At 35.9% G+C, this 13,273-nt stretch overlaps 1 protein-coding gene across 1 annotated transcript in view; it reads right to left on the bottom strand.

Moving 5' to 3' along the window:
* LOC134528016 (proteasome subunit beta type-5-like) overlaps positions 1–13,273 on the bottom strand; it is a 36,399-nt gene that overhangs the window by 13,847 nt on the left and 9,279 nt on the right. The window contains exon 3 of the mRNA XM_063361180.1: positions 8,665–8,906. Coding sequence (XP_063217250.1) covers positions 8,665–8,906 — 242 coding nt within the window. The remainder of the gene's footprint in view (positions 1–8,664; positions 8,907–13,273) is intronic.

The raw sequence follows: 13,273 nt of genomic DNA on the forward strand, positions 1-13,273 counted from the left end.
ACTACATCAATACTCTTTATAGCAGAAACTTTCAGTTCGTTCGTGTCTGATTAATCTAGTTCGCTTCGGCATTGGGAATCGCGTTTGCAGGCCAAGTGTGGATGCATGGTTCATTGGCATCTGAAAAAATTCGTCTTTGTTCCCATTCGTGTTGGAATTCGAGTTAGCCTGCCAAGTGTAGAGGTAGCATAACATATGCCCGTGTACTTCTGCCCCCTCCTTTTTTTCCACCGCTTTTTCGACACTCCTTTTAGGCCAGCGGCTGTCCTAAGCGCCTGGGTAGATAAAAAAAAAATCAGGAAAATCATAAAAAGTGTAAATAAATTAAATGAGCTTAAATCTAGCACCAAATGTTGTTCTTGATAACGTATGTGGAATTTTGCTCGTCTGCCTCCACTATAAACACAGTTGCTCTTCGGCAATCTCAATTACCAAGAACCGTAATCCCATTTCCTACCTCGTCCATTCCTCTCTCTACTATGGTGATGACATTAATTCTATTCACTTTAGCAATATATAGACATAGAAAATTTGTGCTTACAGATACACCAGTTATGTAATGGGTAGAGACTGGAAAATTTTGCAAGTTCAATTACAGGTCAGCTAGACTTTACCTCACTATGTTCAATGAATGCTCCGCAAGTTTTAAGATGTTGCTGCTCAACTGCATTTCCGTTTTTACACAATCACTCAAAATGTGATTTTATCTAATTGTCTGTTGCGGTATTTGGCATTTGTTCATATGTCTACACAGCGTGCGAAAGAACTGAGATACGCCACTACATTTGCAAACTCAACATGGTTGTACATGCGTTGAGAGTAAAGATTGCCCTAAAATTAATCCTACTAATATTATAAACGCGAAAGTTTGTAAGTATGGATGAATGGATTTTTGTTACTCTTTCACGTAAAAACTACTGAATGGATTTGAATGAAATTTGGCCCACAGCTAGCTTCTAGCCTGGATTCACACATAGACCCCATATTAATATGAAATTCCATCCCTAAGGGAGTGAAAAAGTGATAATTTAATTTTATAACAGAAATATAACAGAAAAAATCATAGGTCATAGACATGCAAATAGTGAGTGAGTGTCATTTCTCTATGTCTGACACACGATCATACACATAGTAAGGTTTGGCAAATTAATATTTTTCTCCTTGGTGAGACCAGTCCGCTTAGTGGAGCTCGCAGCTGCTAGCAAAATAAAGGCGCTAATAACAGTTTTGTTCTTAACTTCGTAAATAGATAGAGTTGCCTTGGATTTTAAACGCACCATCGTTTGATGCGTTTGTCATGTCTTTAATTTTAGTTTGTTTGTGCCGTATGCGTTCCTATACCATTCATCCGATTGCGATGAAATTTTGGTGATTTGTTATGCGCATGCCCATGAAGGTTACTGAGACGGTATAACTATTTTTCAATAGTTGGAGCACGAATCGTGTCAAAAAAATGTGTTTATTTCATTTTATATAGCGGCACTTCGTCTGTTTTTGTTGTATAAGTGCGCACGCATGACACATTTATTTAAATATAAAATGAGAGACAGAGCTAGAGTTATATATATAGAATGAGATAGAGACGGAGAGATAAGTTGAGATAGAGCGAGGTATAGAGAATGAAATGGGTTAGATAAAGAGATATACCTATAGATGTATAGAGCTATATAGAGACATATAGAATATATAGAGATAGTGGGAAGTATATATGTAGATATAAAGAGATAAATATAGATAGAGAGATACATAGATGTATATAGATGTAGATAGAGATAAATATAAATAAAGAAATGACTAGATTATTTGTTAATGTGGAACTGCTTCAAACATATTACAAAACAAAACTGAATGAGGCATTGCAATGCAGGTCGAGCATTAGCTAGATAATGGAATCTTTTCAATATTAGTAATCTCTTATTTTTCAGCTTTTTTCTATATTGCTTTATAAAGTCTAAATTACATACAGACCAGGTAAATAACTATAAACTGGCAGAACAACGTCTGTCGGGATCTGAAAGTGATATAAATTAATTTTCACACTTGACATTCAAATTAAGAAGACAATTACTAACTACATCTGATTTCGAAAAAGGTCCCCTTCACCCTGTGTTTAGCCCGGGCAACGCCGGGTATTGCAGCTAGTATATGATATTTCGCGTACCTAGTTATAGGCTGTTATTATTAGTTAATTACTCATATTCACAGAAATGAGCTATATAACTGACCTCAGGTATATCAATTGTAAAATATGTAATAAACATTCAATATACAAGCAATTTTAATCATCGGTAGTATTTTATATAAGTCAAGATAGAACCATGAAGAATCCTATCGTTTAATGAACTTTAAAACATTTATTTTTCAATGCGTATTCAGCCTACCAGATTTTTACGAAAAAGTTTCAAGTAGGCTACCTACGAATAGAAAATAATGAAATTTTCAACTAGGCATGTATAATTATGAATATAAAAATTTACTAAAAAATAAAACACATAGGTACCATAGAAAATCCAGTGTACAATATCATTTTAAAAATTATTATTTTCAGAATATGTATTCCTAAGCACTATAGTAAAATGAAATTAACAAAGGCTGCTATATTTCGCGAAAAAATACATTTCTAATTCATGATTGATGGAATTACGATTTTGACCGTGTAAAAAGTCTAAAAGCGAATCACGAAATTTCGGTGCAAAAGTTACCGATTTCTGATTGGGCTAGAGAAAAAATTAAATTTTCGTGAGCGACAGCAAATATTGGCTAGAGAGACACTGCTGGTATGTGCGTATAGAATTGAAATATAAAGTAAGCTCAAACTGTTTCAGAAAAATATCACGAGATACATAAATAAGTTGACTACACCACAAACATTCTATATACCTTAACAGAGCACACATATAATTCACTTATCTCAGTCTCGTAACATATTTAAATTATGGCATGCAGTATGATCATAGTAACAAGCCTATTATGTTTCATTTCACATTAGATTTATTAATACTAACAATAAATGTGTAACGCCCCTCGTGCCTCAAAGTTGAATTATTTTAAATTAATTAAAAAAAGAGCCGTGGAAACTGCTGGGTAAGAAAAATGAGACAATTAAGTTATTGACCAGAGGTGGCACGAGGTGGAGAACAAGATAATTTGGAACTCCCTGACACAAGCAACTGGGGAGCTGGTGGATCTTTTAAGGGAACAAGGTATATCATAAATAAATTAACACTACACAAGTAGCTTGGTCTATAGGTTCCCTGTTTTATTATTAAGGAATTTTGTGTTCGTATTATTCAAACCTGACAATAAAAATCTTAGTAAATAACAAAGTTAAAAGGGGGTGCCCCAGGAGTAATTAAAACAGTACATGTTACACCTTAGCAAAAATTATTCCATAATTAAAATTTAAAAATTGCACCAAATTTGAATGTCCCAACAATTACATCGCTGATTAGTTTTATTGATTCTACATATTCTTGAGGAAAGCACTGTTCGCTGGTAGGCTATTCATTCGATTTATGTAGTTCGTAGCTAGAAAGTGGGGGGGGGGGGGGGGGGGATGTTGATTTCACATTACCACCCGGGTCTTCAAAAAATAACGTCGGGTCGCGGAAACCTCTCTTCTAACGTGACCCGCAGTGGAGGTGCAGGACCACGAGCTGGGAGCGATTTCTCTCTCCAGCACTTCGACCCTGTCTGAAACCCAAATCAAATCCAAAACGAATTAGACTTGCTTCCAGACAGTCCTATACCGTCGGCGCAAAAGGCCAACAAACGGGAATGGGGGGGGGAAAAGAAAAAAAATTACTCACCAACCAGGGTGTAGAGTTCGGAGCTCACTAGGTGTCTCGCGCCGACATCAGGATGCCGCGGACCGAGAAATCAGGACGCGCGGACGAAACCGGAATTTTTAGAATTAAATAAGAAGAAATAAAAATTTAACTACGCATGACTTTTCTAAAAACTACCTCTGCCTGGCTACTGTACAAACGGGATCACACCCCTTAAGCAAACTGACTATATTCTCGTGCACGCGAAAATCACCGTTCCCGCAAAAAGCCTCTTAGCGCAGAGGACGTAGATGAGACGAGGTCAGTAGCCGAGGTCAGAGGGCTGAGTGCCCCGCAATCGGCCAAAACCCCTAATTAAATCGGGCGGTAAGGCCCCGGGTCAAAGGAGGGGGTAGGTTCGGTTCTAAGCCGAAAATTTCCGAAGGAGTCCGAGGCGGTCGTGGCAACAAACGACATGCGCGCTCTCTACCGGACCGAAACGAAAACAAAGAACAATCGACTTCTCCGGGCCGCGAGAGGGAAGCATAGTGCCTTATGGCACCGCGACGCTGCCTTCTAGCGGCGTAAGGGGGAACTACTTGAGGTGGTGAGCAGACTTGCCACCAGGTGTCATGAGGGTAAGCTCTGCACGCTGGCGACCAGGCCCGCGGTTACTTTTTTTGCCGCTAGATGTCAGGGATGTGTCTGTCGGACCCGGGAGAAGGTTTTTGCATCAGGTCATCGTCCCGTCCGGTCACTGCTCTTAGCTTAATTTCTCAGAACTAAAGTGAGGAGGAGAGAGAGGAAGGGGGGGCAGAAATAGCCACTAAGGTGGGAACGCAGCTCCACTGGAGACTGCTTCGTGACGAGACATGCTTTTCTCAGCAGGCCTCTACAAGGTAGCAGCTTGCAGCCCAGGAGCTGCTCAAAGCAGTTTTGGTCATGCAGGGAATTAAAATTACAAACTCGGGACGTGACTGCAGGCGAGAGATATTTCAACCGGGCTGACCATGTCCACATTAGACAGCAAAATATCAGATTGGCCCCCTGGGAAGGGGCTTCGGTCCACTGGCACAAAGTTTAAATCGGTGGCGTACACCGGCCCAACAAAAAGTAAATCACCCCCATTAACAACCAGATAAATTTAAAAAAAATAGAAACCCCGAAAAATTTTAAAATTATAAAAAAAATTAAAAATAGTGACGAAATGCCTAATTTCCGGCACAAATGTAATTAGTAAAACGATCAGCTTTTAGATTGTAAGATACTTCGCGGTTATTTTACATTACGATAAATCCCATGTGGTATCGCAAAGTAAAATAATGAGGCCAGCCGGCCTGTTAGATATGTGTGTATATAAATAATATATATAATATTCTTTTTTTATTCTTCAAGTGCAAAATTTATTTAACTAAGTTAGGAAAACACATTAACCACAAATTTCTTGCCGTTCGGGTTTATAATGGTGAAATTTTCTAAAACAAGAACATGTAGTCCGAGGTTTCAGTGCGTGTATACAGATTTTCACATAAACGTTTTAGTGCAAGAAGTACTCAATTATGAAAATTAACGAATTTATGTTTATAACAGGGTTTAAAATTAACTTCAGTTAATTTCTACTCACTTAAGTATTCATGTCCAGGGAAACATTATACTATAAAATTTTATTATTAATAAAAATGGTGTTTGTTTGGTTATAGTGTCGTGCTATTTTGTACGATGCTGTCTGCAATCATTTCCATGGATTGCCGAATCTCTGTTGCAATAACAGTTTTTACTAGCACATTCTATTAAATAAATATGCATCATGTGCTACAGCAAAATCATGGATATATATATATATATATATATATATATATATATATATATATATATATATATATATATATATATATATATATATATATATATATATATATATGAAAATTAAAATAAAATGTATACCTTCAAACAAAGCTCACATGTCATAAAATAAAATTAGTTCTGCGAATCTAATATATTAAACTGAACTAGTATTATAAACAATTATTACTTATAAATATTATATATATTATATATAATATAATCAATTTACATTTTACGCATATTCATAAAATTACTTTCCTCTGTACTTATACGCAGCCTTGTGACCAGAAATTAAACCAGCGTACTCATTGTTTTAAATATGACTTGTAGTGGCACCTGTTATGGTTAAACTGAACTAAATGATCCTTTGCTTGTGCTAAATATGGTGTTACGAGATATACTAATAGTCACGCCATCTATGCGCCAAATGTGAACGAAGTATTATTCTGAATATTTTAGATATTAAATTTATGTATCCGAATGTCGTTTTGCCTAAAGTCGTTTTGCCTAAACTCGCATAGCACCACTCCACATTCTCGGGCAGTGATCAAACCTTACAGTCATTTTGCCTAAATTCTTTCTGCCTAAAGTCGTTTTGCCTAAAATTCTAGGCATCTGTTTAGCTTGCCCTACAGTCATTTTGCCTAAAGTCATTTCGCCTAAAAGTCGTTTTGCCTAAAGTCGTTTTGCCTAAAGTCGTTGTGCCTAAAGTCGTTTTGCCTAAAATTCTAGGCATCTGTTTAGCTTGCCCTACAGTCATTTTGCCTAAAGTCATTTCGCCTAAAAGTCATTTTGCCTAAAGTCGTTTTGCCTAAAGTCGTTTGGCCTAAAGTTAGTTTGCCTAAAGTCGTTTTGCCTAAAGTCGTTCTGCCTAAAAGTCATTTTGCCTAAAGTCATTTCGCCTAAAGTCGTTTTGCCTAAAGTCATTTTGCCTAAAGAACATTTTAGGCTAAATGACTTTAGGCTAAACGACGTGTACTCAAGACAACTACAAAAAATTGTAACATTCTCATATTTTCTCAAGCAATATTCTTTGAATTTGGTTATTTACTTATCAGATTTGTAGTAGTGCATTCATTGATACAAAAAACTACTTGCTTATTTAGGTGCTGTACAATAATTATCAGGAAATAATTAGGAAAAAGCATAACATATCTGCAGGTAAACATTCCCAAGTTCATGAGGATGGGAGTATATTCTGTCTTTTGTATAACACACTTGGTGTGGTTAGGAAAAAAGTGAGAAATAAGTGAAAGCAAAGTAATAGTGGCACCAGGAAAGAAAAAATGATTGTTCATGTAAGTCTATAATGGTAACCATATTCTTTAAATGCAACAGTTTTCATCGTACTAAATTTATTTATTATTTTTGTTTTTGAATGGCATGAGTAGGAGAAAAATGATTCCTACCAGAGCGACTCAAGGCTCTGTTTCACACGTAGAGTTGGTTGTTTCATGTTCTTATCAGAGCTATTTATTGAGGGATTTTCCTACAGATTTATTCCATTATGTTTTATCTCAAATTCCTTACCAGATACCGTATTGGTCCGAAAATAGGCCGACCTCGAAAATACAGCACACTCAAAATCAGGGAAAAATAAATTTTAACTACCTACATAAAATGATTATCAGCAGCATATTACCACAGTAACACTTCAACTAAGTTAGTATTTATTGAACTGACAAAATGTGTTATTCTTACTGACCAAAATATTTGAGAGTTAATATTTACATAGGCATGAATCAACCATAAAACAGCCAATATTGCAAATATAGGTTTTATTGTTCTTGTTACTGTTGGTATGTACCGGTATTTGTTTATTTGTGTCGCAACTACAAGTTGCCAACACTGGTGCCATTAACCTATTTTGATTTTCCTGTGGTAGAAGAGTAAATAAAGCATACTACGGTAAATAACCTTACGGCAAAATTGGTTTTTACTAATTGTTTACTGTAAATACCACATTTTACAAGCAAATAAAATTACCGCAGCCTGTTAAATACAGTTCAAAAATAACCAGACCGAGCTTTTAAAAGTTATGTGCTACAAGTGACCACATCTGTGTACGTACTTAACTTAAAATATGATACGTTATTGGGGTTAAGTATGTTTACTAAATTTCTAAGTTGGAAAAATTACTAATTCCACGTAAGTACGGCATAATTTTAGGTCAATGTATTGTATATCTGATAACATTTTTATGCCATAAGTGATTCTCCTTGAAATGTATGTGTTTAATTATACTATTTTGGCTAGTGCCCCATTATAGGTCAACTCTAGAATTCAAGGTTGACAAAACTAGCAAAAAAGGTCTGCCTATTTTCGGACCAATACAGTATTTACTGAACGTTATTTTTGAGCTGTACAAAATCTCTCAAATGTCACTTGCATGATTTTTTTACCACTATTAGATAATATTTATTAATTATATGTTGAGAAAACATAAAACTAAACACAAAATGTAAGAGAGGCATTCAAATAAATTAACAATAAAAGTCATCAATTAATAATAATGGCAATAAAATGAAATAAACAACATGTCACGTAAGACCAAACGTAAATGGGCTTACCCGTCAGGGATGTATTTGTGTCAGTGAGGCGGGATGGTAAGTGCGAGGCTCTATGGTGCTTCTAGCGCGGTATCGCCTCTAAGCGCAATACTGTAGACTAGTGCGCAGTCTTCTCATCATTCGTAGGGAAACTATGATATTTCAGAATCAACGGAATATTTTATGCCAGAGAAATATAGATAAAGGTGTAATGCAAGTCACTTGAATGCTTACAAGAAGTTTCCTGCCTAAAACTTATTCTGAAAACATGCGTTTAATCCATTTTCACACTTCTAAAAATACAGTTTAAAAATAAAATATGGAAACAAAATTACTCAATCACGATTACTCATATTCTTAAATGCTTTTAAACAACAGACACCACTTAGATATTTGTGCAGTTTTTAAATCACGTGTTTTCTTCAGAAGCTCTGCACCAGGCCGGCAGGGGCCTCACACGGGCTAGGACATGCGTAACCACTCCAGCCGCAACCTCTACCCACCCTCTTGTCCCAGCCGGCGATCATCATGCCCATGGACAGCCCCATGCCCTTGTAGTTGTACACCATGTTGGCCATGAGCTTGGAAGCTGCGGCCACGGAGATCCTCTCGCGGTTCCGCAGCTCGTACAGGCGGCACTGCTTGGCCAGCACGCGGTCCCAGTACATGCAGTCCGCCGCTCCCCCCGCGAGCGTTCCCAGCAGGTAGTCGTTGATCTCCACCACCTTCTTCACGTCCTGGGAGCCTGGCGAGCAGACACAGGCTCCGGCGACACCGTCTCACAAGCCACACTGGCCTTCTGCAGCTCAAATATTACATCTAGTAAATATCTGGGAAGAACATTCATGACCCAAAAACAACGAAAATTATCTATTGGAATAAAGGTACAAAGAAATCCCTTACTAGTCAACAGTAATGAACAATAAAATAAAATAACCAACCAAATGTTAAGGACCGAGCCTTAAGAGTGGTATATACCCCTTTTTAAAACCAGTTATACATGCGTCCACTACTAGCCTATTTTCTCGAGAATTATGATAGCTACAGCTTCCAGATTATTAATCTGACGAGAAAAGTAATGCAGTTTTTCCAATATAGTTTTATATTTTGGAAATCGTGACGCAAAATATATTTAAAAAAATGGTAAAAACAAGCAATTCGTTGACGAATTTCTAGTTATTCGATGAGAAAAATTGAAATTTGAATCTATATTGGAAAAGATTATATTTTTCTGAACAAAATGGTATATTAAAAGTATAAGGTCACCGCATTAAATATCAGTTTATTTGGTTAGGAAAACTGGCTAATTTGGCATTTTTAGTGTCTGCCTTGTGCTGCTCGGCGTGAAAGTTGATGCCAAGCTCCGGGAAGACGAGCAGGGTGGGGATGACACTGACACGCCTCAACGTCGCCCGCTGTAGGGGAAGTACTGATCTGTAACGGTGATAAACCTCCCTCCTCCCTTCATCCTCCTCCCGCTACACAGCAACACCATTTCTCTGAAGGATTCATAGTCCAGGCATTTTATGAGAAAAAGGGGTCGATTTACGGACAAATTGCAAGAAAAGGTTTTATTATATCAAAATTTGCAGAAAAATTTGTAGAATAACATATCCAAAATCCACCGAAATCCACTTTATTTTGGTAACGTTTTTTCCGGGATTTGTCCCGGAAAAATGCGGAATAAATTAATAACTGGAAAACAGTGCGTTCTACAAAGAAAGGTAGAGACACTAAAATTAAAGAGAGCCAAATTTACCATAACATACAAAAAATTTACAAAAATACACTAATAACTACTATTTTGTTTTCTGGAATTCGTCACGGAAAAACCTAAAATATTGAAATAAATTGAAAATAGCGCATTTTACAGAAAAATGTTTCAGGACAAAGTTAAAGTACACAACGATTTTCATAATATATTACAAATTAACAAAAATCAACACAAAATAGGTTTTTGGTTTTCCAGAAAATTTCCTGGAAAAAAAAGGACAAATCGAAAACGTATCGTACGTCAAAGAAAGTCGTGACTAAAATTAAAGACTTTTTTTTGTATTAAATATAATTTAATTTCACCAAAATCTGCTCATATATATAAATGTATATATTTTTATATGTATAGTTTTTTTTGTGACTCGTCCTGGAAAATCTTTAAAAATTCAATAAAACGAAAACGGAACATCGTATTGAAAAAGTTTCGGTGGGACAAACAGAAGCACACAAGATTTCCTTTACCAGATCCTAAATTCACTGAAATCTGGTAAATAGATTTTATTTTGTGATCGGCCACGGAAAAAGTATTGAATATGTAGGCAAAATAACAGAAAGCATTGTATCCCATGTCAAATTGTCAGATCCGAACTATATTCATTTTCCATAATATATATTTAAAGTCACTTAAATTATATTCCTTTTTTCAGTTAGTGATGTGTTAAAACGTTTTTGAAATCTACCAAAATTATATTCCAGAAAACAAAATCAGACTCATTTCAACTGCTTATCGTTTGAAAGAAAAATTCGACACGTCCATTCTCACAAAACATACCATACAATTAAATTTACACAAGATTTCCAGTGACCTGTATCGAGAAGAAATAGAAAAATATACACACATTGGGATGCACTCTAACACACAATACTGAATAAACATGCATTAGGTAACATACATAAGTACTTTAATTTAAAATATAGGTTACCTAAACAAACATTAACTTTTATATTTCTATTAATGTTAACAAACTGATCCAACAATTCGGAAAATTACCTACATATAAGCTCGAAATGTTATTTAACAGAATCATCCTGTTTAAGAGTGGTATATACCCCTTTTTAAAACCAGTTATACATGCGTCCACTACTAGCCTATTTTCTCGAGAATTATGATAGCTACAGCTTCCAGAGTATTAATCTGACGAGAAACGTAATGCAGTTTTTCCAATATAGTTTTATATTTTGGAAATCGTGACGCAAAATGTATTTAAAAAAATGGTAAAAACAAGCAATTCATTGACGAATTTCTAGTTATTCGATGAGAAAAATAAAAATGTGTAACTATATTGGAAAAGATTATATTTTTCTGAACAAAATGGTATATTAAAAGGTCACAGCATTAAATATCTGTGTATTTGGTTAGGAAAACTGGCTAATTTGCATGGATATGTAGGAACACCCTACCTTAAAAGCCGTCACAGTAATTGCAGTCCTCGGGAGGTAATTCACGGTTTTTACAGGTTGATCCATGACAGTTTCCACAAGCCGAAGAACATGAGATGCCGTGTTTCCTAGAACTGCAGTTGGATGCACCGCAACCATCTTCCTTGCAAGTGCACCTGATTACCTTAAAAAGGCATTCCGGAACTGTTGGCTTGTCTGTCGAAATTGGCAAGAGAAGGTAGCCACATTTTCTCCATCCCCATTCTTCTGGATTCATCTTAATTCCCTTCCATTCTTGTATCTGATAGAAAACCCTTAAGAAATGGAAACGAGCTGAAGCACTAGTTGGAGGTAATTGTTCTGGTTGTACACATTTGGAACTAGTAGCTGCATTCTCACTAAACACTTTACAACGCAAAGTGTCGAGTGTGTCACTTCTTGACCCATTGTACAGGCGTACTACAGCTGTTCTGCCGATTTTACAGTGTCTTCTTTTGACACACTGGGAATACTATCTGAAATACTTTCGCAAGTTGCCTGAAGGCACTGTCATTCTGGAGCAGATCCAATGTTTTCCCCTTTCCTATACCATAGATGTGTGATGTGTCACATCCCATGAATGCATGACAGAAAAGAATATTACTACAAATTTCATCACCGAGCTTCAGCTTTAGCTCCTTAATGTGATATGTTTTCTTCTGCCTTTGTTCAATTTTTAAACACAAACAGTTATGTGTTTGTGAGCCAAAGTAGTAGAGTAAAAGGACAAGTAAATCTGTGTCTGTTCCTATAACTATTGTCAACTGTTATTTTCCACATTTTAAAGCTTCTTGGACAATGTAAATATCTGCATCACCTGGTGCTTCAACAACAGGACATTCTGCTTCGCGTAAATGTATTGCTAATAACCTTACAAATTGTCCTTTATTTCGCTCGTTCAAAAGAAACATATCTTTACGGAGTGATAGATGCATTTCTCCTGTGAATTCAACTACGGGTGATGCATTACCTCTTGTTCTTCTCATATGTGCTGTGTCTTTAGTACTGTGAGTTTTCCCATATCCATCAAATACAGTAGTTGCTAATCCATAATTTTTCAAGATGAAACTCACGTACAGCTGAGCGATCTCGTTGTATGTTGCAGTATGGGGCCAAGGTAACTGATGAAGTAAATATCCTCCGTCAATGACATATTTAATTTAATTTTATATATTTTATCGTTTGCAGAGTTATAACACATGGATACATAAAATCACTCAGTACAAGGGAATGGGAATTCAATCGTATAAATAGTAACTACATATACCAGCCAGGACAATAGTACACAAATTTTAAGCACAATTTGATAAAGGTCAATTATATAATGCAATTTTTTTGCCCATAATTTAATTCACGATTTATTTTGAAGTACAGTGCACGATTTCCGTTTTTTTTTGCTTTCGATAACTTTTTACCGGGACATTTCCTGAAAAACAAAAAAAAATTAAATTATGATCTGTGTTAAATTCTCATATATTATGATAAACATTGTTTACTTTATCTTTTTCCTAAACCATTATGCTGTAAAGTGCACAATTTGCGATTTATTTCATTTTTAATATTTTTTCCGGGACTAATCCCGGAAAACGAAGCAGAATTTATAAGCTGATTTTCTTGAACTTTGGATATGTTATGGAAAAGTTAATCTTCTTTAATTTTTGCCTCTACAGGTTTTGTCGTCACATGCACCGTTTTTGAGTTATTATTTTATTTCGTGTTTTTTCCGGGACAAAACCCGGAAAAAAGTTACCAAAAGAAAGTCGATTTCGGTGGATTTTGGATATGTTATTCTACGAATTTTTCTGCGAATTTTGATGTAAAAAAAAAACCTTTTCTTGCAATTTGTCCATGTTTTTTTCATATCTTTCCTGGACTATCATGGGACAGACGATTTCCTTGGCGAGTAGCTTGAAAAGAATC

Source organism: Bacillus rossius, chromosome 1 (genome assembly GCF_032445375.1).
Source record: "Bacillus rossius redtenbacheri isolate Brsri chromosome 1, Brsri_v3, whole genome shotgun sequence".
Lineage (NCBI taxonomy): Eukaryota > Metazoa > Arthropoda > Insecta > Phasmatodea > Bacillidae > Bacillus > Bacillus rossius.